The 21,882-nt window shown below is 41.1% G+C and overlaps 3 protein-coding genes across 5 annotated transcripts; 2 read left to right on the top strand and 1 right to left on the bottom strand.

Moving 5' to 3' along the window:
* Positions 1–658: 658 nt before the first annotated feature.
* On the bottom strand, positions 659–9,995 carry fbxo42 (F-box protein 42). 3 transcript variants are annotated; one of them, XM_088308992.1, is made up of 10 exons: positions 9,872–9,995; positions 4,660–4,939; positions 4,441–4,557; positions 3,893–4,027; positions 3,300–3,453; positions 3,104–3,214; positions 2,920–3,016; positions 2,755–2,811; positions 2,474–2,590; positions 659–2,197 (listed from the first exon to the last, which is right to left on the bottom strand). In XM_088308992.1, the coding sequence occupies exons 1-10, from the start codon at positions 9,914–9,916 to the stop codon at positions 1,145–1,147; spliced, it is 2,166 nt and encodes a 721-aa protein (XP_088165118.1). In that variant the 5' UTR covers positions 9,917–9,995; the 3' UTR covers positions 659–1,144. The 3 variants fall into 3 exon arrangements, with proteins under 3 accessions (XP_088165118.1, XP_088165120.1, XP_088165119.1); XM_088308994.1 differs by lacking the exon at positions 9,872–9,995 and adding an exon at positions 6,570–7,131; XM_088308993.1 differs by lacking the exon at positions 9,872–9,995 and adding an exon at positions 6,797–7,131.
* A 20-nt stretch (positions 9,996–10,015) lies between these two features.
* LOC148327486 (SUZ RNA-binding domain-containing-like) lies at positions 10,016–13,676 on the top strand. The gene is made up of 4 exons (XM_088308995.1): positions 10,016–10,343; positions 11,600–11,649; positions 11,750–12,010; positions 12,096–13,676. The coding sequence occupies exons 1-4, from the start codon at positions 10,293–10,295 to the stop codon at positions 12,202–12,204; spliced, it is 471 nt and encodes a 156-aa protein (XP_088165121.1). The 5' UTR covers positions 10,016–10,292; the 3' UTR covers positions 12,205–13,676.
* Positions 13,677–15,490: 1,814 nt separating this feature from the next.
* Positions 15,491–19,643, top strand: necap2 (NECAP endocytosis associated 2). Its single transcript, XM_088309012.1, has 8 exons — positions 15,491–15,705; positions 16,646–16,746; positions 17,037–17,141; positions 17,267–17,348; positions 17,647–17,755; positions 17,847–17,997; positions 18,430–18,514; positions 18,815–19,643. The coding sequence occupies exons 1-8, from the start codon at positions 15,611–15,613 to the stop codon at positions 18,858–18,860; spliced, it is 774 nt and encodes a 257-aa protein (XP_088165138.1). The 5' UTR covers positions 15,491–15,610; the 3' UTR covers positions 18,861–19,643.
* Positions 19,644–21,882: the final 2,239 nt, after the last annotated feature.

Genomic DNA, 21,882 nt, shown 5'->3' with positions numbered 1-21,882 from the left:
TGTAGTGAACGACAACAACAACAAAAAAAACAAATATGTCAGATGAAAATAAAAAAAACAAATAATAATATGCTTATAAGTAATGGTGTTGTTCAAACTATGATTACCCAGTAGAGGTATGCAGTCTTGAGTCAATTAGAGGACCCCAGGGTTCAAAGCAAACATGGTTATCTTGTATGCTGCACGCAGATGGAAATAGCTGCCAACAAACGTGAAGTCAGCCATTACGCAGTGTAAATGATTTTAAATCCAAGTTAAAAACATGTAATCAATCAAACAAAAATGCTAGCAAAAGTGTTGCGATTGGCTACTAACCAGTGCTAGTGTACATCATCTCTCACCCAGTCAGCTAGGTCTAGGCTCCACATCACCTGTGACCCTAAAGACAAGCTATATTAAAAATCGGTAAGAGTAGTGACTATTTTCGAACTCCTTAGAAAAAGAAAACGTGAAACATACTTCCATGCACTTTGAGTGCCTTAATAGGTGGAGAGGTGCTATACAAGTGAATTCCATGGTGTCAAAAATTGGAAGATTACACTGTGCAAACCTTTTAGTACATGTGCAAAACCTAGTGGGATACGACAGACACTGATCAAAAAATTTTTTTAAGTCAAGCACAGCAAACATGGACAAATGGGAGACGTGGAGGCGTTCATTGTTTTACTATGTTTATAGTATAGTGCCACGTCTCTCACAACTTTTAACCACCGTGCATAAACACGCACGCATACACATACATACGCAGAGTTTTCAATGTAAACATTGCAGGCTTAAAGAGTGATACCAAATGCAAGGTAGTAATCACATATTTCTGTCAAAAGCATCCTTTGTTTAGAGTTCAGATGACGACAGAAGTGGAAATGTTACGGTCTTGTTGATCAGCCTAACAGGAGTTAATAATATGTAGGATCAATGCAGTCATAAACAACGCCTCTCTGCAGTCTTTTTTTTTTTTTTTTTAAATCAAACTGTGCCTAAGATAATTCATTTTGCAGAAGCCAGGAGGGAGGAAATTGTGAAGTGGAACATATAACAGACTGCCCAATAATCCTTACTACAGAAAAAGGCTTTACGTGTCAGTTCCCTTGTGTGGTCACAGGCTGAAGTCCGGAAATCCCAACCCTGGCAGTGAGGTCCGTTATTACCTCTTTGCACGGACAAAGTACAAGGCGTTTGTCTTAGGGTAGTACTTCACATTCTGTTTCTTGTCCATGAGGCCTCCAAAAATAATAAGCTCCCCCCTGCCCTGCACTACAGTGTGGAGGCTGGTCTCCGGTGGTCCTGTAACTGCAGCAGGGGTCCCGTTTCCATAAACTCTCCAAGCCACGGTGCCAGCATTTTTGGCACGTGACACATCCAGCACGTACATCTGCATTGGCTTGCAATTGATACAGACCGACTGATACAGAGGTTTACCTACGTTCAGACTCTGGGGAGGATGATGGCCGAGACGCCGGGCAATTGGTGGGATTGCGTGTCCGTCTGCTCCTGCAGCCTGCGGGGGGCTGGAGGAGGCGGACGGAGGAGTTCCGGGCGGGGCCGCTCCTGCTCCGCCAATTCCTCCTCCAGGAGAAGCTCCGTGCGTTTGAAGGGAAGGCGAAGATAACGAAGACGGTAAAAATGAGGAAGATGTGTTTTTGACCGCCTCCAGGCCTCGTCGTAAGGCAGCCGGGGACACCGCCCCTGGCGGAGTGCGCGGGGAACCCGCAGGAGGTGTGTGCAGGCCGTTAGTGCTGGGCACTTCAGGATGGTGTGCGGCCTCCCAGCTGTAGTCTGTAGAGGCAGGCGGATGTGCGCGAAGGGGCGGAGATGCAGCTTGTGCCGGACTGGTCCGCGGCGAAGGGGAGGAGCCATTCATTAACGGCGGATGCGGAGGCAGAGGGGGGCTGTCGGGACATTGTGAGGGAGACGGTTGCTGGGAAGAGGACGGGCTGCCGTCTCTGGCACTTCCTCGGGCTGAAGGTCGGGGCCTCAGTGTGCCCCATCGGCCGTTCACGCATGGAGCCTCTTCAACAGCGCCCAGAACGACACCAGCCGCCCCGCTCCGCACAGGAGACTGAGATCGCAAAGAAGGCGGCTCCGGGCCCAGCGGGGAAGGTATGGCACTTATGGGGGAGGGCCGAGAGTTAAGACTTGGGCTGAGTGGTGCACGGCCAGATGGAGCCTGTGAGAAGACCACCACACACTGGCCCACCTTGAAGGAGAGTGGGACAACACATATCAGACACTATTTAGAATTTCAGTGAACCCAGATTCATCATTGTACATAGAGTACATTACAAACCCACCCGAAATAGGCCAAAATCGCAGATACAAATACCACAACACCGCTGTCAGGCAGAAACCTTCTTTGTCCATATATAGTAAATTTATTTTTTCTTAAATCAATACTATGGTGTGGAATGAACAATGACCCGTGATATAGTTGAGGAACAATGTACGAACATAAATATTGATTCGGAATAATTACTCTGCAAGCTGGATGGCACCAAAGCTCCGGAGCACCATGTTCTTCGTTTTCCACATGCAGCTGCTGCCACCTCCACGTGGGTGCGTCTATATGAAGCAGCCAGGCATCCTTGAGCAGCTTTAACACATGGCAACGCACAGGTAAGTAAAGGTGTACAGCTGCGAACAACCCACCGGATATCATTTCTATCATATTACAGTAATTTAGAAAGAATCGTAAATATCCATGTACTTGTGATTGAAATGATGACAAGTGGAAAACTGTGATTCAATTACACTTACGGCATTTGGGCCTCCACAACCTCCCAAGATGAGCAGCGTGCGATCATCAATCACAATCTGTCAGAAAAACATCAAGTCAGAGATAATGAATCGCCAACAATTCTAGTCCCAAAGAGACAGAAAGACACGCACAAACACGCACACATATTGTTAACATTTCCCTACCTGTGACTGCCCACCTCGTGGGTGTGGGCACGGGCCAGATATGGCTGGTTTGGACCAGGACCACTGTTCCAGATCCAAAACCCACACCTCATTACTCCTGATGAGAACAAACAGAGATGTGTGTAATGTGTGTATAAATCTGTGTCTGTGTCAATGTATTTATAATAAAGGATAAAAATCTCACATTTGCCGTGCTCCTAATGAGCCTCCAAACACCACCATGACACTTCCAATAACAGATGAAGAGTGGCCAGCCATGGGAGGCGGACCTTGTGTTGTCACAATGCAGTTCCACCTAGGACACAAAGAATGCATAATATGCAGTGTAAATAAAAGAAGAAATGCAAATCATTTCAAAAAGTCCATTTCTTCCCCCTTACCAGTTCTTAGAAGGGGAGTAGGTGTGGATTTCGTCGAAAAATCTCTCTGGTTGGTGCAATGGGTAAGGACTCGGTCTAGTCCAGCCTCCAAACAGCACCAACAGATCTTTATGCATCACCAGAGTTGCTCCAGCTTTTGGAGATGGATATGAGCCTGGAGAGAAGAGAGCAATGACTTATTAAACTTCCAATCCAATTTGGAGTGCGTGTAAAGTTATGTGTTCAATCACGACAGCACAAGTTATTCAGCATGTGGCTCATACTTCATGGCGGATATTTGAGGACATACTTCCTAAAAGTTATATACCCATGTATTTGGAAACCAAAAAACACATTATGCAATGCCATGGTCACTGAAAAACGTCACATGAACCCTTTCTGTGGTTTACAGAGGAGAAAGTAATACTTAGGTCACACTTGTGAGCCACAGACAAAAGCTGATTTAACACTATTGGTAAAGCATGTGACAAAATTAGTTCACAATCACAAACAACATTTCTTTCATGTGTATCATCTTATTTTTTTTTTTTTACACAGCCCGAGGTCGCATCTCTCAATGGAACCTTTTTTTTTTGTATCTCAGGTAGTCCTACCTGAAGCAAGAGGCCGAATCCACTCTTTACTGTTCAGGTCCAGTCTCCATAAATCATTAAAGGCAGCATTGCAGCTACTCTGGGTGCAGCCTCCAAACACATACATAGACTGGTTTGAGTCGTAATAACATGCACCTGCAAGAATAGAAAACAGAAACAAAGAGGGAGTGCAATAAGACTTTGATATTGATATATTTTAATATGATGCCCGTGATAATTCTATAAATTAAAGCATGAACTCTGAAGCCTCAATAAGGAGTGTTATGAGAAGGCAGGAATTCAGCGGACTCACATTCAAAAATCCCAATATTTGAGTCCAGTGTAAGTATACCTGTTAACAATTACATGTATCAGAGTAAATTGTTCAATTTTTTAAGTGTTATATTAACAGTCTTTACTCTTATATAACAGTTAACAACTGGAACAGATTCAATAGATTACTTCCAAAATAAAAACCCAGACAAATTCCGGATCCAATTTTGTTCCACATTGGCTAGTAGCAGAACTAAGTTTCATCAGACACATTGGATTATTTTAAGTATACTGACTGTGTGAAAAGCGCTGAGTAATTGGTGTCCCTGGATATGGGTATGTTCGACTTTCCCACTGAATGTTTCCCTCCTGGACGGCTCTCATGAAACCATGATAGCACTGATAAGCGACACCTAAGCAAAAAAAAAAAAAAAAAAAAGATTTGCAACAGGAATCCCTTTAAGATTTATTAACTAGCCTTCCTTGTAGGGTGCATGACTAAAATAAGCACTTACCTTTAATGAGGCGATACCACTGCTTACATACAAGTGCAGCCGTTTTGTGCTCCTGGTAAGGTGAGAGAAAGGACAAGATGTATTCAAGGACTTCCTCTGGCAGCTCCATCATAGTTCTCCCTCCAGCTTTGGCACAAGAGTCCACATTCCCTTCTTCCCGATAGGACCCCATCTTTGCTTCAAGGCCCTCTAATATTCCAGCGGGGTCGGCGCCATCGTCCTCTGTGTCCATGGCAACAAAGCATCTGTCATCATGGTTGGTCGTTTGGGACATTATGGTCTGTTGGGACACGGGAGACATGATGGTGATACATGTGCGTGGTGCCCATTAGGAGAAAAACTGCGATGGGACTGCGATGCAATCAAAGGGATTCATAACGTATGATTATTATAGGATGCAATGTAAAGTCAGGTGCCTTCTCAATTTTCATCTTTCTGGCTCAAAAGCCCACCACAAAGGATAACAAAAGAATGAAACAAGATATGCTTTACATCCAAATCAGATGAACAAATTGCAACAATTTTTGTATGTGCTTCCTACTTTCTAAGGGACCAAAAGCATTTGGAATCCTTCAACTTTCAATATGAAATTGAACTGTCATCACCAGTGAAGCAAGCAATCCATCAATAGGATGAAAAAGCAAAAATAAACTCATCAGAGAACATAAGGTTTGGCCAAATCAACTGTTCGGAAAATTCTTCAAAACCATAGCAGAACAAAGAAAGTCTCTAAAGTTCTGGAACGACGTGTTATGGACAGATGAGACAAAGATTAACATGGTGAGTTGGTAGAAGTAAAAGAAACTACTTATGATCCAAAGCAATTCCTCAGTGAAGTATGCGGATGGGAGATTGGTTACACTCGTGTATGCACGCATCTATATATGTGGTAAGCCAATCACCGGACCTGAATTCAATTAAACATGCATTTCACTTGGTAAAGACAAAACTGCATCACCGAGGGTGAAAGCCAGCATCTGCTGATGTCTATCCCTTCCTGACAGTAATTCCCGGCAGTAATTGGCTGTTAAGGATTTACAAGCAAGTATTAAAAAAGTGGAAGTTTGATTTAGGATTTTTTAAACCGTCCCATTACTTTTGGCCCCTTAAAAAGTGAGAGGCACATATATATAATAGTTATAATTCTTACACTGTGGACATTTTTAGATGCAAACGCCCTCAAATCAAAGCTGAAGTCTACTGTTGGAGGTCGTTTCATTTCAGGTCAATTGAAGTGGTGTTTGAGCCAAAGGGATGAGGACTTTGTCCATGTTAATTATTTATGGACAGGACAGCAGATGTGCTACATTTGCAGCACCATTACTGAGGTTAGGAATAATAATCAATCTGCAGCACCATTACTGAGGTTAGGAATAATAATCAATCAGGTTTACTAGTTTAAGGGCTCTACTGCAGTGAGATGTAAAGACACCTTGGGAAAAAGTACATTCAAATGAACCCAATGACAGTAACCATCTAGAACTTCGAACATTTCTCTGTGGCCTTTGCACATGCAAAATTTAATTGTTTTCATTGTTGTTTGAGACGGGTGGTCCCAAGAGCCAATTTGACCCTCCGCCCCACATCCATCCCACTTTGTCGTTAGCAACAACACACTACCTTAGCCATCACATCATAACGGAAATATTGTGGTACTCCCGCTTTTGGCAAATAACGCTAACCGAATGAGGTGGTCGGTGACTGCTATGCACGTTCAAAAGCAGCATTTTGGCTTTTGGAGATTGTCTTTCAACTCGTGTTTTAACGCTCGCTCCTCGGAGTGTTATGCTAACAGCGACTAGAGCTGGCTAACCTAACACTGGCAGCTTGGCTAACGCCGAGGACTGTTTAGATAGCGAAGGCTACGACAGCGTTTTCATTCAAGACACAACCAACAAATGAATATAAACCTTCAAATCACTTCATGGTGCAATGTTCCAACTACTCAACAGTCTCAGTGATACGAGTAAACGGGTGCTGACTTCCTTGTGCATTGTTGATAATCTGCGCTAACGTTAGCTTCAAGAGAATCTGTGTGCTAATTAGCTGCTCCGGCGGACACATCTTTTTAGTCAGGCTTTCTTGCGAATGACGCTGTCACTTTCAGGCCTTTCTGCCGCGAGAGCGTCGACAGTACCGCCGTTTAAGACGTGCTCCTCCGTGACTGTGTTTTAAAGGTCCGCTCGTCTCTGGGTATCAGCTCCGGCGTGTCCTCAGCAGCCGCCAAACGGTCGCCATCTTCCATCGACCAACGGCGTCCTCCGCAGCACACTGAGCGCACAGCGACACATCGGCAGCAGCAGCAGCCGCGGGGCGGCTCCACTGGCTGGGTGGGTCTTCGGCTTGGAAGCCCGAGGGGGCGGTCCGACGCAGCTGTGACTACTGGACTGTAAGTTAAGAACTATTCATCCATCCATCTTCTTGTACCGCTTCTCCTCACTCGGGTCGCGGGAGTTGCTGGAGCCTATCTCAGCTATCTTCGGGCAGTAGGCGAGGGACACCCTGAACTGGTTGCCAGCCAATTGCAGGTCACACAGAGACGAACAACCATCCGCGCTCACACTCATACCTAGGGGCAATTTAGAGTGTTCAATCGGCCTGCCATGTATGTTTTTTGGAATGTGGGAGGAAACCCACGCAAGCACGGGGAGAACATGCAAACTCCACACAGGATGGCCGGAGCCGGGATCGAACCCACGCCCGATGCTGTCTCTCACTGTGAGGCCATCGTGCTCACCAGTCGGCCACCGTGCCGCAAGTTAAGAACTATCCTTCAGCAAAATTACTTTGAACTCAACTCAATCCACTTTATGCAGACAACACTTCAAAACGCACTATAACATATACAGTAAACTTATTTTTTTTAGGGAAGTCTACGTATATGCCTTTCGGTGACTCTTCCAGTCTCTCCGGTGCTCTTATGTTGCTACCAGCTGATGATAACGTGATTACTTTTATCCTGCAGGGGGGCCCAGTAGCCTTTTGTTACTTCTGTTATAAAATCTAAACTTTTAGCCTATAAGTGTCAGTGAAACGTAGATAGTTAAATAATATTCAAACCTTTCAGCTAGTTGACACTGGGGAAGTGTCAAGACCAGAAATGGGCAAGTGGCGGCGGCCCACGGGCTGCACTTTGAGTGGCAGTTTTTTTAATACTCCACCCCTCTCGGGCTCCTCTACACTCTATTCTACTACAATTTTACCCTATTTTGAACAAAACTCAAAAGTAGTCTTGAGGACATTTAATATGTTACAGTAGTACCTTGACTTGAAGTCAACTTAGCAAACTTCACAAGTTAGTTGAGTTGGTGACAGTGAAAAATTATTCAAAAAAAAGAAGCTTCAATCTGTTTGTTGCTACTCCCAGTTGAAGTTTACTAAAAAACAAACACATTCTTGCTTACTTTATGGCAACACACAATAGAAATCACAGTAGACCATCAAATAAACGGCATCAGTGTCACAGTGTACCAACATGTACACAATAACACGATAATCAACGTACAATTTCTTTTCTCAACGGAAAATAATTAACATTGCTGCATCTTATTGAGTCAGTTGTGTAACTCTTCTTGTGTCTGTGTTTAAATAATAGTTTATATTTCTTTATTTAAGCTTTATTTATTCAGGTAAGGAAATTGAGAGCAGATACCCATTGACAATCAATGCATAATAAAGCAAATACATTGAGCATTGCACAGTGACCGTCCAGTAGTTACATAATACAATAGATTACATCATCGCACATAGTGAATATAAGATTCAAAACAGGTTAAAGACAGCTGCAATCATACGATCATGTACAGCAGCGCTTCTCAAATGGTCGGGCGGGTATTGACTCTATGGTGTTGGTTTATTTTACTACGAAAATGCTATTATTTATAGTTGCAGCGGAGAGTGGGTGGTGGGGGTTGCGGGGGCGCAAAATGTTTTCTTCTAGCTCGGGGGGCATAACAGAAAATAATTGAGAAGCACTGATGTACAGTTTCCATCATTAAATTTTTAAACAGTAGATTTGGAATTATTGGGGTGAGTTCTATTATATCTTGCATTTTATTCCACTTGTTTGGGGTAAAAAATTAAAAGCTCGACCAGTACAAAATTTGGGAAACAAGAAGTCATGTTATTGTATTGTATTGGAACGGACATTATTAAGTTAACTTTATGTGAATGACATTTCATTTGGTGGCATAACCCTTGCATGCCATTACTGCATCAAACCTGTGACCCACCAGACTGTTGTTTTCTTCACTTTTAATGATTTTCAGGCTTTTACTGCGGCCGCTTTCAATTGTTGTTTCCTTTACCTTGTTGCGTGATGAAACGTTTCTTGATTAGTTTGGATGAATTTTTCATTTAATTACCACACAAAATTGTTTTGTACACTTCAGAATCCATACTTTCAATCATTTAATGTCATCATTTGAAGAATGTAACAGTCTGGTAAAGTCAATGAGTCGCAGGCTTTATGCAGTTAGTAAGGTTATACAGCCAAATGTTAAACGTTATCCACTTCAAGTAAGTATCTCCATTCCAATACTTTTGATCACTTGAAAAGTGTGTGTTTTCAAACAAAAGGTGCTCTGTCCTGAGTTGTTTAACACATCTGGATGTCAAGAAATAGCATGAAATAAAATCTGGTATTCATCTTTTGAACTCAAACCTAAATGTCTCCAGTCCACCACAAAAAAACAAGGAAATTGACTTTGCCGCTCCAATATTTTTGGAAGGGACTTTACTTCCAAGAGTGGTATTGCTGGTAACTGTACATTTAGTAGAATTTTTTTGTATTATTATTCTAATAATCATTATGATTATGAATATTATTATTATTATTATTATTATTGTTAGTATTATTATGCCAAAAATATTACTGTTATTATACTTTTGCTAAAACAAATGTCATCTGCAGCACATTTGCCTCCTTAGGGAACAGTAATTCGGCCTGGGTTTATAAAAAGACTGCTATGCAAGCGAGTACGCTTACGTTTGGCAGTTTTCCATTACTGCGATGTTGCGTTCAAAGCCGTCGGTTATTTCATCATCACGACAAAAAAAATAAATTCGAGTAGCATTTTCACCTGTGTCTGTTGATAGTATTTATCACCCTGACAACTTATTGTCCGTTAAGCTCTTACATTGATATTTTACTGCTAATAATTATAAAGAATTTGAATGAAACCATTCTTGAATAAAAATGGCACTAACTCACCATTGTCGATTTCGCAAAGTTAGTTGATACCGTCCATGCGATCATTCTGCTTCTTGTTTAAAAATAAATGCGATAAATCTGTGTTATGTCTGTTAGCAATCACGTTATGTAGATTTAGGTGTGAGAGGTGCTTGGGACAATAGCGATGCCGAGTGAACGTGACGCCAAACATAAGTAGAGCTGAGGCACCACCGTAACAACCAGGAAGGGTTCCCTTCTGTTGAACATTACGATTACTGGTCCAATAGAGGCAGGTTGGCAGCCCTGTGAAGTCCGTGCCCTTCTTACCATCGTCAGAAATCTGGGTTGTTGCGATTAGCTGCTGTCGAACAATACCCGCCCCGGAGCCACACTGCGCGGATGCGAGGCAGCAGTTAGCTGGCGTGGAGGAGCCAAAGCTGGGAGGTTGTGGGCTGTTAAAATGGAGGATGAAGAGGTTGCAGAGAGCTGGGAGGAAGCGGCAGACAGCGGGGTAAGAAACGCAGATCGTGCAACCTTTACACGATTCATGTCGATTTATTAAGTTCCAGTGACAAGGCAGCGTCTGGATACAATATTTAGTTCGGTCAAATTCGTGCGTTATATATATACAGAGTGTGACTTCCCAACAGGCCCCACTGTCTCGCGACTACCTGGGCCAACGGGAAATGTAAATTTCCAGCACATTCGTGATTTTCTTTGGTATATGCGTTTCAATTTCATTTGCTTTGTGCATAAATAACATTTTCATTTAGAGCCGCTCACTGCTGGAAATAAGGGCTGCTGAATACTGCAATGGGACGTCATGGTCGTGTGGCTATAATTAGTCACAGCAACTTTAGTCAGTTAATCTTAGAGTCTTTGTTATTATTGACCACTTTATGATTCAATATGTCAAACGAGATCGCACTGTTGGGGGAATTAGATCGTTTTTGTCGTAGGGCTAAGTTTCCTTTATCGTGGAAGCTATGAGTGACGTCACTTCCGTGGTTCCCGTTGAGTCGGGGATCCAAGATGGATGTTTTCTGTGAGCTTTGTTGTGTTTTCTTGCTTCACATTTTTAACCTCTTAGGAGTCCTGGAACAACAGTCTCAACACCAATACTAAAAATAATAGTCAATTCTCTTATCGAACAGGGATCAATGAAATAATAATTTTTTTGGGGGGGTTGCCCAGACCAGGTTAACCATTGATGTAAACACAGTGTCCAAAATTCTTATGCCTTCCTTTGATGTTATTCTAGAAATTCAATAATCTTCTTGTTTAACTACAGTGCCAATAAGTAGAGTACAGAACACAGTGAACAGTAATGTATACTCCATGTTTTTGTTTGTTGGTTCATCTTTTTGTCAGCACCGCCGGCTACTTTGCGGTTTTCTTGGCACCAAAATGCTGCTTGCCTAGATCCTCACCAATATTTTTCATCTTTCTAGTCTCATCCACTCTCACCAAAATGTTTTGTGGAAGTTGGATTCAGATTTTGTCCGTGATCTGATAACTGTATGTGTCCTATTAATAATTAGTAACAAAAAGTATTCTCAATGAATACTGCGAAAAGGGTTTATTATAAGAGTAAATCTGGTGGTGGGTAAAAATAAGCACAATTGTATTGTGTTGTGTATTCAAATGAGGTGTTGACCTATGTTGAGTCAAGCTTGTTTTACATTTCTGTCATGATGTCTGAAAATACATCTTAAATTAATATACTACGTATGTTAAAAAAAAAAATCATGTACTGTATCTCTTCAGGAAATAGAGAGAAGGCTTGAGGCAAAGTTGAAAATAAACCAGCAGGCAAAGTAAGTACAGTAACTAATACTTAATGCAAAATAAATAACGTAAATTTAAAATGGATTTTAAAAATTAACATTGTTTTGGGAAACCTTGTTATCTGTGCAGGAATTCCAGTTCAAGTTCACCTGTGAGAACTGCGATTGTAATCCAAGATGAATCTCTTCCTGCAGCACCACCGCCACAAATCAGAATTTTAAAGCGTCCGTCAAATAACGGTACTGCGGGAAATCCTGCATCCTCGTCTCGACCTTCCCAGCAGATGAAGTCTTTGGCACAGCGAGAAGCGGAGTATGCCGAGGCTCGTCGAAGGATTCTGGGTAGTGCTTCGTCAGATGACACACCTCAGGATAATCCCAGCCAAGAGAGGTAAGACTTTTCAGCAAAACAACAACAACAGACATTTTTGCTCTAATCAAAATTATTTTCTTGGTTCTCCTCTTTACTCCTCTAGGCCAGGCCGTATGACTGCCCAGGCACCAGAACCAGTTCGTCCCAACAATCATGTGATCCGGCAGCCCACAGGGCCTGACGGCACCTCAGGCTTCCGACTTGGCAGATAAGAGCCTCTTGCTATTAATGGGTCAAACGTGTTCCCAAGAGCACTGAAAGGGTGTGCGGTATCAAGAGCAGAGTGGTGTGTGAACATTTGAAACATGAAGATAAATTATGAACTCTTCCACCCTCTCTCTGCCCAACTTACTGGCATGGTATTTGCCATCCGCTTCGCCTTTTTCCTATGTGGAACAATAGGAGGGGCTGGCAGAGATGAGCCACATCCTCGCCTGTTTTACGCTATAAGAAGGCTTTTGCCTAACACCCCTAAACACTGTGATACTTTGCTATACCATGAGGTGCCCTTTGACTCTTACTCGTTCGCAGGCGAGTGCCAGGATGGCAGGTGTCAGTCCCTTCCAGGTGAATTAAGTCAGCCTTGGAACAACCCCTGGAAACGTAAACGATTGTGCTGGCCGTTCCATGGGAAGTTGGAACCTGTCATGGCTGCGTGCCCTCCGGTAAAACGGGTTCAGGCGGTTAAGTATTTGCAGTTAAGTAACTCTGGTATTAGGCACTGGATTGAAAGTCAACCTGGTGTCACCCTAAAATTCATTGCTCATGTTGCTTTTTGTGTTTTATACGGAAGGGGCCCAAAGAAGCAGTGCACAGTCAATCAATGGGGTGGTAGTAACTGTCCAATGGTAGCCCAGATAAAATATTCAAAGGTTTCCATTATTCAAGCAATAACAAATGTATTCCTTCCCCATTTTGTTTTTGGCCCATTGTCAGTATTGTAATTTGGTTCAAATGGTCTTTTGTTTAATATTGTTTCAATGCCATCCAGTTTTTGTTCAGAGTTGTCTTTTTTTGTTATTGTCAAGGAATTCAATAGACACAAGATTCTAGTAGTTTATGTCAACATGAGAATTACCACATCAAATTGTAGAGACTTTGAAACAGTCCAACTTGTTTCTGAATTGAACGTATTTGCAAAACTGAAGTGCTTTTAGTTTGCTTGATCTGCACCCTGTTGGTCAATGTCAATCAAAGACTGCAGCGTTTTCAGACTGTGCCAATCAGGAGATTGCTGGTCAATGATTAACAAATTACTTTGTTGCCTAGACAACCCAAGAAAGAAGGACCTGTCCGCTTTTGTGATGCTGTATGAGCAATTCTGTCTGACATTTTGAATTACAGTCAAATTTGACTGTACGGTACTTTTTGGTTCTTTTCTCACATTGTACATCATTGTCAAAAATCCACAACCCGTGAGACAACATTTTTGCAAATCATGAAAATGTTCTAATCAGCTAGCCATTCGGCGCAGTGTTTTTAAACGTTGGACCCATTTATGCCTTAAATCCTAAATGACCAACATGCTTATTCATCTGGTGCTCATTGCACTTCTGAATGTAGCATAAGTTTGAAGCAAATTGAATAAAAACACAATGCTACTGGTTACAAAAAGTCTTAAGCGCTCCGTGATCATACTCACCACTACAAATATTTCCTTTTAAAAGAAATGAAATGGAATAGTATGTTTAACCATCTAAAAAAAAATCAGTTCCGTCACATTTATGCTCTACTCTTCTGTTTTATACAAATGAGGCAACGATTCGTGAAATAAATTTCACACTAACATGAAAACAACGCTGGAATATTTAAACTATCCACTTTGTCGAATCAAAAGTTGAAATTTGTTGTACACTTTCTCTGTCGCTCTTGATGGACATTCGAAATTTTACACCTTGCAGTCTAATTATTTTCTTATAAGTCATGTAGGTGCGAAGAAAACTTTTTTTTTAAATCAAATGACAAGTAAGAGAAATCTATTATGTACTTGAGTTTATGTCACTATTTTTGTATTTCATTTGATATTCTCTGTTCTCCCAGTGTTTTGTAACAGCCTCTTGCTGTATGCATGGTTCTCTTTATGTTTGCGATTGACTCGTGGCAAACTTGGAAAAGGTCATAGCATATGCTACTAAAGCTGTTGCTGTCGCAAAAACTCAGGGTAGCATAGCCATTCTCAAAACCCAGAACTATCATTGCTGCAATCTCATAGAGTTGCTCACATTATCTCACATTATCTACAACTGTCATAAATGTTGTGATTAATTATTTGATCTTGAGTTCAGTTCTGTTCCATCACAGCGTCAGTAGTGTGAGGCGTACTTGATGTCATATTTAGAATCCTGAAAACGCTGATGGAAAAAAATCCCTTTAATAAATCCTCCCTAAAATAAAATGTCCTGTTTTTTGTGTCAATTAGTTCATTTCTTAGGTGGAAGTTTGTATTAAGGTGAGGTGCATCACCTTATAAGAGACTGTAATAAGATGACGTCACCGATTCAGTACTCATTCGACTGATGCGTTTGTATTGTGAATGGTTTTGGTTTGCTTGTGGATTTTCCGACTCTCGTACGTGCATGTATTTTCTTTCCAAGATGTTTTCAACTTTCATGTTCCAACTTCAAAGTTCACAAGATTACATAGACATGCAACTGTACTGCGTTCTAGCCCCCAGGGCCTCAAGGTCACATAGCCAAGGTCTTGGTAGTTAGACCAACACAGGATTGTTTTGACTGACACTGTAATATGCTTCCTATGGCCTAAATCTAGCACACATAGCTTTAATTTGTCACCTTTACACAGCCCAGACAACAAAGACGTCAGATATGAATTGTAAGTATTCTTTCTGTATTACTTGTCATAAAACGGAAGGAAGGTTGAACAGGGTTTGGGAATTGTAGTGTACTACCCCCCCGTCCTTCAAACACAAACACAATTGTGACTTTATATCGTGATATCTTTTACTTGATGAATAAGTCTTAAAACTATGCATTTTTGAAAAAAATAAAAACTAAGCCCCTCCAAAAATGAATAAAACCTAACTAAATAAAAAAAAAAAAAGAAGTCAACATTGTGGTGTTAAGTGGCTTGGATAATGGATGGATGGAACTCACTGCAAATTAAATGTATAGTAACTAACTATAATGAAGTCCCAAACTATTATAATCTTGCTGGTGAGGAGTCGCTCTATGTCAACTTTTTCTTTGCTCCTAAAATTGTTTTTTTTTTTCCACAGTAGGTTAATACAAGTGGGAAAGCAATATTGTGTTCAGAAAAGTTATTTTTTCCTTTGGGCCCAGTCATCAAAACAGTTATTGTACTACTCTATATAAAAAAACTGAAAATTCGCATTTAATATATATGATAATAGGTGGATTTGTGTTTTATGTTCGGTCTATGTGCGTAACGTTCTATGTTTTTTGAAGTGTTAGTAAAATACTGTACGTACTGTATTGGCTTCGTTTACCAATCAAAACCTACACTATTCCCCCTGTACAGTAGCGGCGCTGTCGGAAGCGTGGCAAGCTTCTTTCGAGCGCTGGTCAGTTTCTGCGAAGAGCGGTTGATGTGTGCAGTGAAAGTCGGAAGTTGAAGTTCTACCAAGTGACACTTAACGAAATGGCAGAAGACAACAGTTATGAATCGATGCTCTGTGTGAAGCCCGAGGTTCACGTCTACCGGATCCCGCCACGGGCGTCCAACCGTGGATATCGGTAAGAAAAATGTTCGATTCACGAGACGTCCGGAACTGTCAAAGTTGCTAGCAAAATGTTGCTAGTGCGCCCATTATCGGACAATCACTTCGCGTCGACACTTATTATTTTCTTTAAGAAACGTATTCGCCTTAAAAATGATAAACTATTTGAAAGTCAACGAGCCTAAATACGGGTTAATTCACAAACCTACATTTTATTTGTAGAAATATGTATTTTCCGACACTACTTTATTCACAAATCGGTAATCCATTTTGGATAAACTTTGTTTTGTTTTTATTATGGGTGTATGTTGTTTTTCTATCTTGTGGCTTAGCGTACGCAGTTATTACTAATATTTTTGTTATAAATATATGAAAAATCTAAATTATTACTTAAATGTGCTCAGGTTTTCTCCCGACATAGGGGAAATTGAGAACCGGTTTCTACTGTTAGTTATTTTTCGTGCGGATTGAAATATGAGGTCAAAAGAACAACAAATCAAAGAACAAAGCATTTCAACACGTGTCCATTGTTTCGTTCCCAGCCAATTGCCACAGTAATGACTTGCCTTTATGGGATTAGTTTTATCCAGCTGGCACCAAAACTCAGGATTAACGGTTCTGGTCTGACTTTTTGAGAACCTTTTATTTCACTTCCTCTCCCTAGATGCAGCGGCAGCTGTTTCCTTTAAAATGGTAAAGACTTCTGTTTCTGCCGATAAAAATGCTAATTTCTACTCAGGTTGACTGTGAAGATATTTCTCTGGATCAAAACCAAGACCAAATGGTCCCTGATGCTTGTTTGAGTCTTTGTGCCTTGCCCTTTATCACAGCAGGGCAAAATGTCTACGAACAAATCTCTTCAAAAAAATGTTGAACTTGGCACAGAAAAATAACCTCACATCCTTGTGCGTTATCATTGAATTAAACGCCCACCCACCCGACCCCTTTGTTTACAGTGCTGCCGACTGGAAGCTGGACGAACCTGCGTGGAGTGGAAGAATGAAAATCACAGCAAAAGGAAAGATGGCCTACATCAAGTTGGAGGACAAAAACACTGGTAAACAAAAAATAAATGGCACAAATTCATGTGTGTTTATGCCAGTTTCTGCTCCACAGACATTTTGGTTGAGGCTCGAGTAGCTTTAATTTTTCACGACACTTTTGATACAATTTAGTTCATATTTCCAAAATGAATGGAAATGTGATCAAGAGTCAAAACTGTCTCTGTTGTAAAACCTTTAATCTGCTGGCGTCATTTTCATTAAGACTATGTTTGGATTGCATTAGGGTACAATCTTTGGTGTAGTTCCATTTGGAAGTACTACTGTATTGTGTTTGTGTTTGCAGGAGAACTTTTTGCCCAAGCTCCAGTTGAACAGTATCCCGGCAGTGTAGTTGAAGCCGTCACAGACTCCAGCAGGTACTTTGTGATCCGGATAGAGGACGGAAATGGTAAGACACTTAAAAAGAAAAAGAAAGATTGCTTCATTTTAATGCAACATGTCACATTGTTTTTCATCTAATCAAAAATGTCACGCAAAGTCTTTCCCATTTATTAATGTCTATCTATATCATAGGCCGTCATGCTTTTATTGGCCTGGGTTTCGCTGATCGGGGAGACTCCTTCGACTTCAACGTTGCTTTGCAAGACCATTTTAAGTGAGTAAAGATCACTTTTATCTTGGTACATAATCATGTCTAATATATTGTTCAAGCTACTTTTCGTAGCATTACAATCTGAATCAAAGATCCCTGTGCTTTCATAAACCCTTTACTGTGATCACTGAATCATAGCAGCTCTGGCTGTGAAGAGGAAGACAAGGTGCCTGTCTTTAAGACCTTACGCATCATGCGTCTTAACAATCTGACATGCTTTCTTGCGAGGCAGTGAATTGTAAAATAATTGTAGAACCGACCGCATGACTTTAAATCTTCCTGCATACTCTTATTTCTAAAGGTGGGTGAAGCAAGAAGGCGAGCTGGCCAAAATGGAAGCAACCCAGAGTGACGCACCAAAGCTCGACCTGAGCTTCAAGGAGGGGCAGACCATCAAGATCAGCATCGGGGTGAATATGTTCCTCCGGCGTTACAATCAATTGGATGGACGGCCATTTTTAGAATAAGGACATGGGTAAAATTATATTTGTTTTATGACAGAACATCAAGAAGAAGGATGCATCTTCTGCTAAGCCGCGTCCCGTGGCTGGAGGTCTCCTCCCACCTCCACCAGGAGTCAAGGTTGGAGGTGTGATCCCACCTCCTGGCAGCCAGCACACAGTCACACCTGCACAACAACAAACAAACTCTGGTGACTAAAAGTTTGTTTCTCACGATTACAATAGCTGTGAAGGAGTTGGGCCACTGGGGGGGGGGGGGGAAGCTATGTGAATTAAAGTTTACCTGCGTTGAAATCTATGAAATTCAATGAAGCAAATTACTCTACTGTCATGTTATATTTATTTGCGGTGCGTACATCTTCATTGAATAGAAATGCGGGTTTTCTACATTTTAAATTGCTGGCTCTCCATATCCCCAACTGTGCTTAGAGGAGGGCTTGAGTTCTTTGGCTGCTTTACATGTCAGAATTTGTGCTTATTTCCCATCATACATTGTTATTTATTCAGACACGCAATACCGACTAAAAGTAGATGCAACCATTGGCCCACCTTCTTGCTCCAGCATGTCTCTCCTGATACTTACTTAATTTTCAACACTCATATTTGATCTGTCCTTATTTCAGTGCCAATTTTAGACTTTGGGTCCCCTGTCTCTGAAACCCAACCCAGCCCTGACTTGTGGGGTGATTTCACATCTGCAGGCTCTAAGTAAGTTTTATAGCAGGATAACAGCATATTTACTCCAGTCATTTTTTTAACTTTCCGTAAAAAATGACAAAAAAACAAACATGAAGAGTCCATTTGTCTCAATTCAACTTTTGCAGATTACCATGTCCTGGATGACTAAGAATATACATGACATAATGAAAACAACACAATTGATTGCAATCGCATATGTATTTTTTTTGTTTTTGTGAGAATAGGTTAAAAATTACTTGCGGGGAATTAAGCTTAAGTTTAATGATGTATTAATTCCTCTCAATCACCTTCCCGTGTTTTTCTCCGCAGCTCCAGTAAAGATGCTGTAAAATCAGGCTGGGTGCAGTTCAGCTGAGTGGGACAAACTTGCACACACTCCGGTTGCTTACATTCCGTAGAAGGGAGGATTGTGTGGGGAAGAAAAAGAAGTGGGAAACAGGGAAACTGGTCCGATTAACTCTCAGCTGCCATCCTGTGAGGGTCACGTACCAACTTGCTCTAGAGGAAATATGGTCACATGTACATGAACGTATGTTTTTTCATTTACAATCATCCTTTATCACCCCCGTGTGTTGGAGGATCCCTCTCTGTGCTTCTACCGTAGTTGTCAGGTAACCACAATGTCTGTGATGGTTGGAGTTACCGCCCTCCTTTTTTTTGCATTGAATCAATCACCACCTCATTTTTTAGGACCAATTTATGGAATCCCTTGATAATCTGCTGAATCAAGTTAGATGTCTTTTTCCTTGAGGCATACACAATCTGTCACGCATTTTGTTTGCAAACCAGGGGAGCAAAACTGTTTTACTTTATTTTTTTAGAATTCTTGTTTATTTTTGGGATTGTTTTTAGGGTGGCATGCAATGCTGAGCTCATTAGTGGTTAAATTGCTGTTTTGATGAAGAGTTTTGCATGGCCCCCTTTAATGTTAATCTAAAGAACTTTTAAGCATGAATACCATTTCATGTTTTCAGGTTTGTTTTTGTTAACCCCGTATATTTTGTTTCCTTTTAATGTGCCTTTTACCCCAACAATGTCCTCAAGCTTATTCAAAGTTGCACTGAGTATTTGATTAAGTGCCTCTCTGACAAAAGTGTATAAAATGTAAACCTCTTTGTAAATAAACAATATATATTCATGTTCTGTTATTCCTCTCTATAATAAAATTTTTAGTTTTACAAGTATTTATTATCTCAGCATTTCCTACGGCAGGAATCTAATTGAATTAAAGCTGACTGAAATGCTTCTAATTGATATGTTTGTGTATTTATTACAATTACATTTCTTAAACAAAATTAAAATCAATCCATTATCCGAGCTGCTTCTCACGAGGGTTGCTGGCGTGCTGGAGCATATCTCAGCCCTCTTTGAACAGGAGACGAAGTACACCCTGGACCGGTTGCTCACCAACCGGAGAGCAAAATTTAAAATATGTTAAAAACAAAAAATACTTTTAACTCGTTTGTGTGGAGCAGGACCTAACCAGCCTGCGTGCACACTTGATTTTTGCCTGCTGTGCAATTTGTTTTGAACAATATGTTTATAATACACAATAAATGTGTTTGTTTGGTGCATCGTATTTTTCATTAATTTATTTGGACCCATCTTGAAACTCAACCCTGGATAGGAAATTGGTTTGTACTTATTGTATTTGGCTTATTAATATCATTTTTACTATATAGTGTATATTTGTTAGTTTTGTTAATTTTCTGGGGTAAAACATGGGCAGTAGTCGACGGAAAACCGCCGTTTTTTCCAAGACTTTGGTGTTTGTTTTTTCCGTGCATTTTTAATGAGTGTCAATTTCACGCGTATTTTCGCTATTCCCGGGTGATATAGACCGGGTTGGCCGCGAAAAGCGTTCATTTAATTCATCAGTTGAAGAAAGTTTGAACTGTTGACAATTAGCTGACACTGCAAAGAACCCAATGTATAATGTTTTAAAGCGAAGACTTGACAAGTTAACACTTTTTAACCTCGATGTTTAGAGCAATGGTGTTTGAGCACTCGCTTTATTTTTAGTCTACAGGCTTTTGAGTTCCATGACTCTTCCACGCTGATGTACCGTGGAAGTCCCTCCCCGGAAAAAGAAGCGCGGGGGTCAATTCGGAAGCAAACGATTGCGGCAGTAAGTGAGAGCCGCGGATGTTACGTTCGTTGACTTGATGTGATTTGCTGCGGTTCCCTCCCTACAACCTCTGAAGGAAAACATTCGAATTTTCTCAAGAGGTGAGCAACGATGTTGTCGGCGACCTGCACATGCGCATTATCGAGCAAGATTTGAGCGCGATTTCACGCTGCTTTTGTTTTAGCTGTCAAGGTTCACGTGAATCAGTCCATCGTTAGCATCCACTGAGAATAAGTTCAAGAGAAGTTGGGTGGATGCTACGCGGTTTAATGATTAAACAAGCTCTCGCTGCACCGTTTGCACAAAATCTTTATGGACGCGAGCTCAATGGGGATGATAACGATAGATGCAACCCCCAATGTTCCCTTTTGTGCCATTTTTCATTTGGGAAGTGCACGCCCAATGCAATGTGATGATGGGGAACTTTAATCCGAAATGCAAATTTGGATAATTTAAGATATATGTGATGGTATATCAACGTACAAATAGAAATGTCAAATATGCAAACAGAGAAGCAAACACTGTTGTGGGCGCCTGCAGAAGTATAGTGATTAGGCTTTTCACAACTGACGTCACGTGATTAGGCTTTTCACAACTGACGTCACTCATGGCTGGGACACTTCATTAGGTACACACTATATCCTTCGTGGAACTGTCAGATGGCAATCAATGATTTGATTAAATAAATTACTATATCTTGAAACTCGACAGTTAAAGCTTTATTTGTTCGCTACCCAATCTTTTGTAATCACGACCATAGAGTGTCCCACAGGGTTGTGTATTGTAGCCTTTGCTATTTTCTCTGCAAGTCCGGTGTGGGACTCTTCTGCGTCGACTTCAAATATTGTTTTATGCTTGTCTTTGTTGATAAGGACAATGGACTTGTCTTAGTTTGAATCATTTGCCTTGTTGGGACAGATTGATGGTGGTCTCTTTAACCTTACAATTCAGGATACAGGCAGTTGTAGGGGTGAAGTTTACACAGGAATGTAAGCGTCCTCGCAATCGGGGAAACTCAAACGTATGCAAGTGTTAAGGCCAGGCAGGGGTCTGGTTAGTGGGGTGTTTGGTATTGACTCAATGATCCTCTGTTGGTCACTATGACAATCCTAACAAAGTGGTACAGAGATCCTCACACTTCTGTTACATTCGGGTTCCTTTGACTTTAAATTATGAAATTATTATAAAATTATTGACACAATTATTCCCTTATTTATGAATGATACTTTATTCATCCCTTGAGGAAAAT

Source organism: Idiotropiscis lumnitzeri, chromosome 11 (genome assembly GCF_059441095.1).
Source record: "Idiotropiscis lumnitzeri isolate Australia: NSW breed Sydney's pygmy pipehorse chromosome 11, RoL_Ilum_1.0, whole genome shotgun sequence".
In the NCBI taxonomy this organism is placed as follows: domain Eukaryota; kingdom Metazoa; phylum Chordata; class Actinopteri; order Syngnathiformes; family Syngnathidae; genus Idiotropiscis; species Idiotropiscis lumnitzeri.
Note: the sequence above shows the minus strand (reverse complement) of the source record. Positions and strands in the feature narration are given on the sequence as shown.

What these genes read in the sequence shown, in the direction of transcription:
- fbxo42 (XM_088308992.1), bottom strand. Translation starts at nt 9,916, where the DNA reads ATGATCGCATGGACGGTATCAACTAACTTTGCGAAATCGACAATG. An exon ending in TACTCCCCTTCTAAGAACTG is followed by an intron (nt 3,215 to 3,299) that starts GTAAGGGGGAAG and finishes TTTGTGTCCTAG; the next exon opens with GTGGAACTGCATTGTGACAA. An exon ending in CACGAGGTGGGCAGTCACAG is followed by an intron (nt 2,812 to 2,919) that starts GTAGGGAAATGT and finishes TTTTTCTGACAG; the next exon opens with ATTGTGATTGATGATCGCAC.
- LOC148327486 (XM_088308995.1), top strand. Translation starts at nt 10,293, where the DNA reads ATGGAGGATGAAGAGGTTGCAGAGAGCTGGGAGGAAGCGGCAGACAGC. An exon ending in AGGAAGCGGCAGACAGCGGG is followed by an intron (nt 10,344 to 11,599) that starts GTAAGAAACGCA and finishes GTATCTCTTCAG; the next exon opens with GAAATAGAGAGAAGGCTTGA. An exon ending in AAAATAAACCAGCAGGCAAA is followed by an intron (nt 11,650 to 11,749) that starts GTAAGTACAGTA and finishes TTATCTGTGCAG; the next exon opens with GAATTCCAGTTCAAGTTCAC.
- necap2 (XM_088309012.1), top strand. Translation starts at nt 15,611, where the DNA reads ATGGCAGAAGACAACAGTTATGAATCGATGCTCTGTGTGAAGCCCGAG. An exon ending in GTTGGAGGACAAAAACACTG is followed by an intron (nt 16,747 to 17,036) that starts GTAAACAAAAAA and finishes TTGTGTTTGCAG; the next exon opens with GAGAACTTTTTGCCCAAGCT. An exon ending in CCATCAAGATCAGCATCGGG is followed by an intron (nt 17,756 to 17,846) that starts GTGAATATGTTC and finishes GTTTTATGACAG; the next exon opens with AACATCAAGAAGAAGGATGC.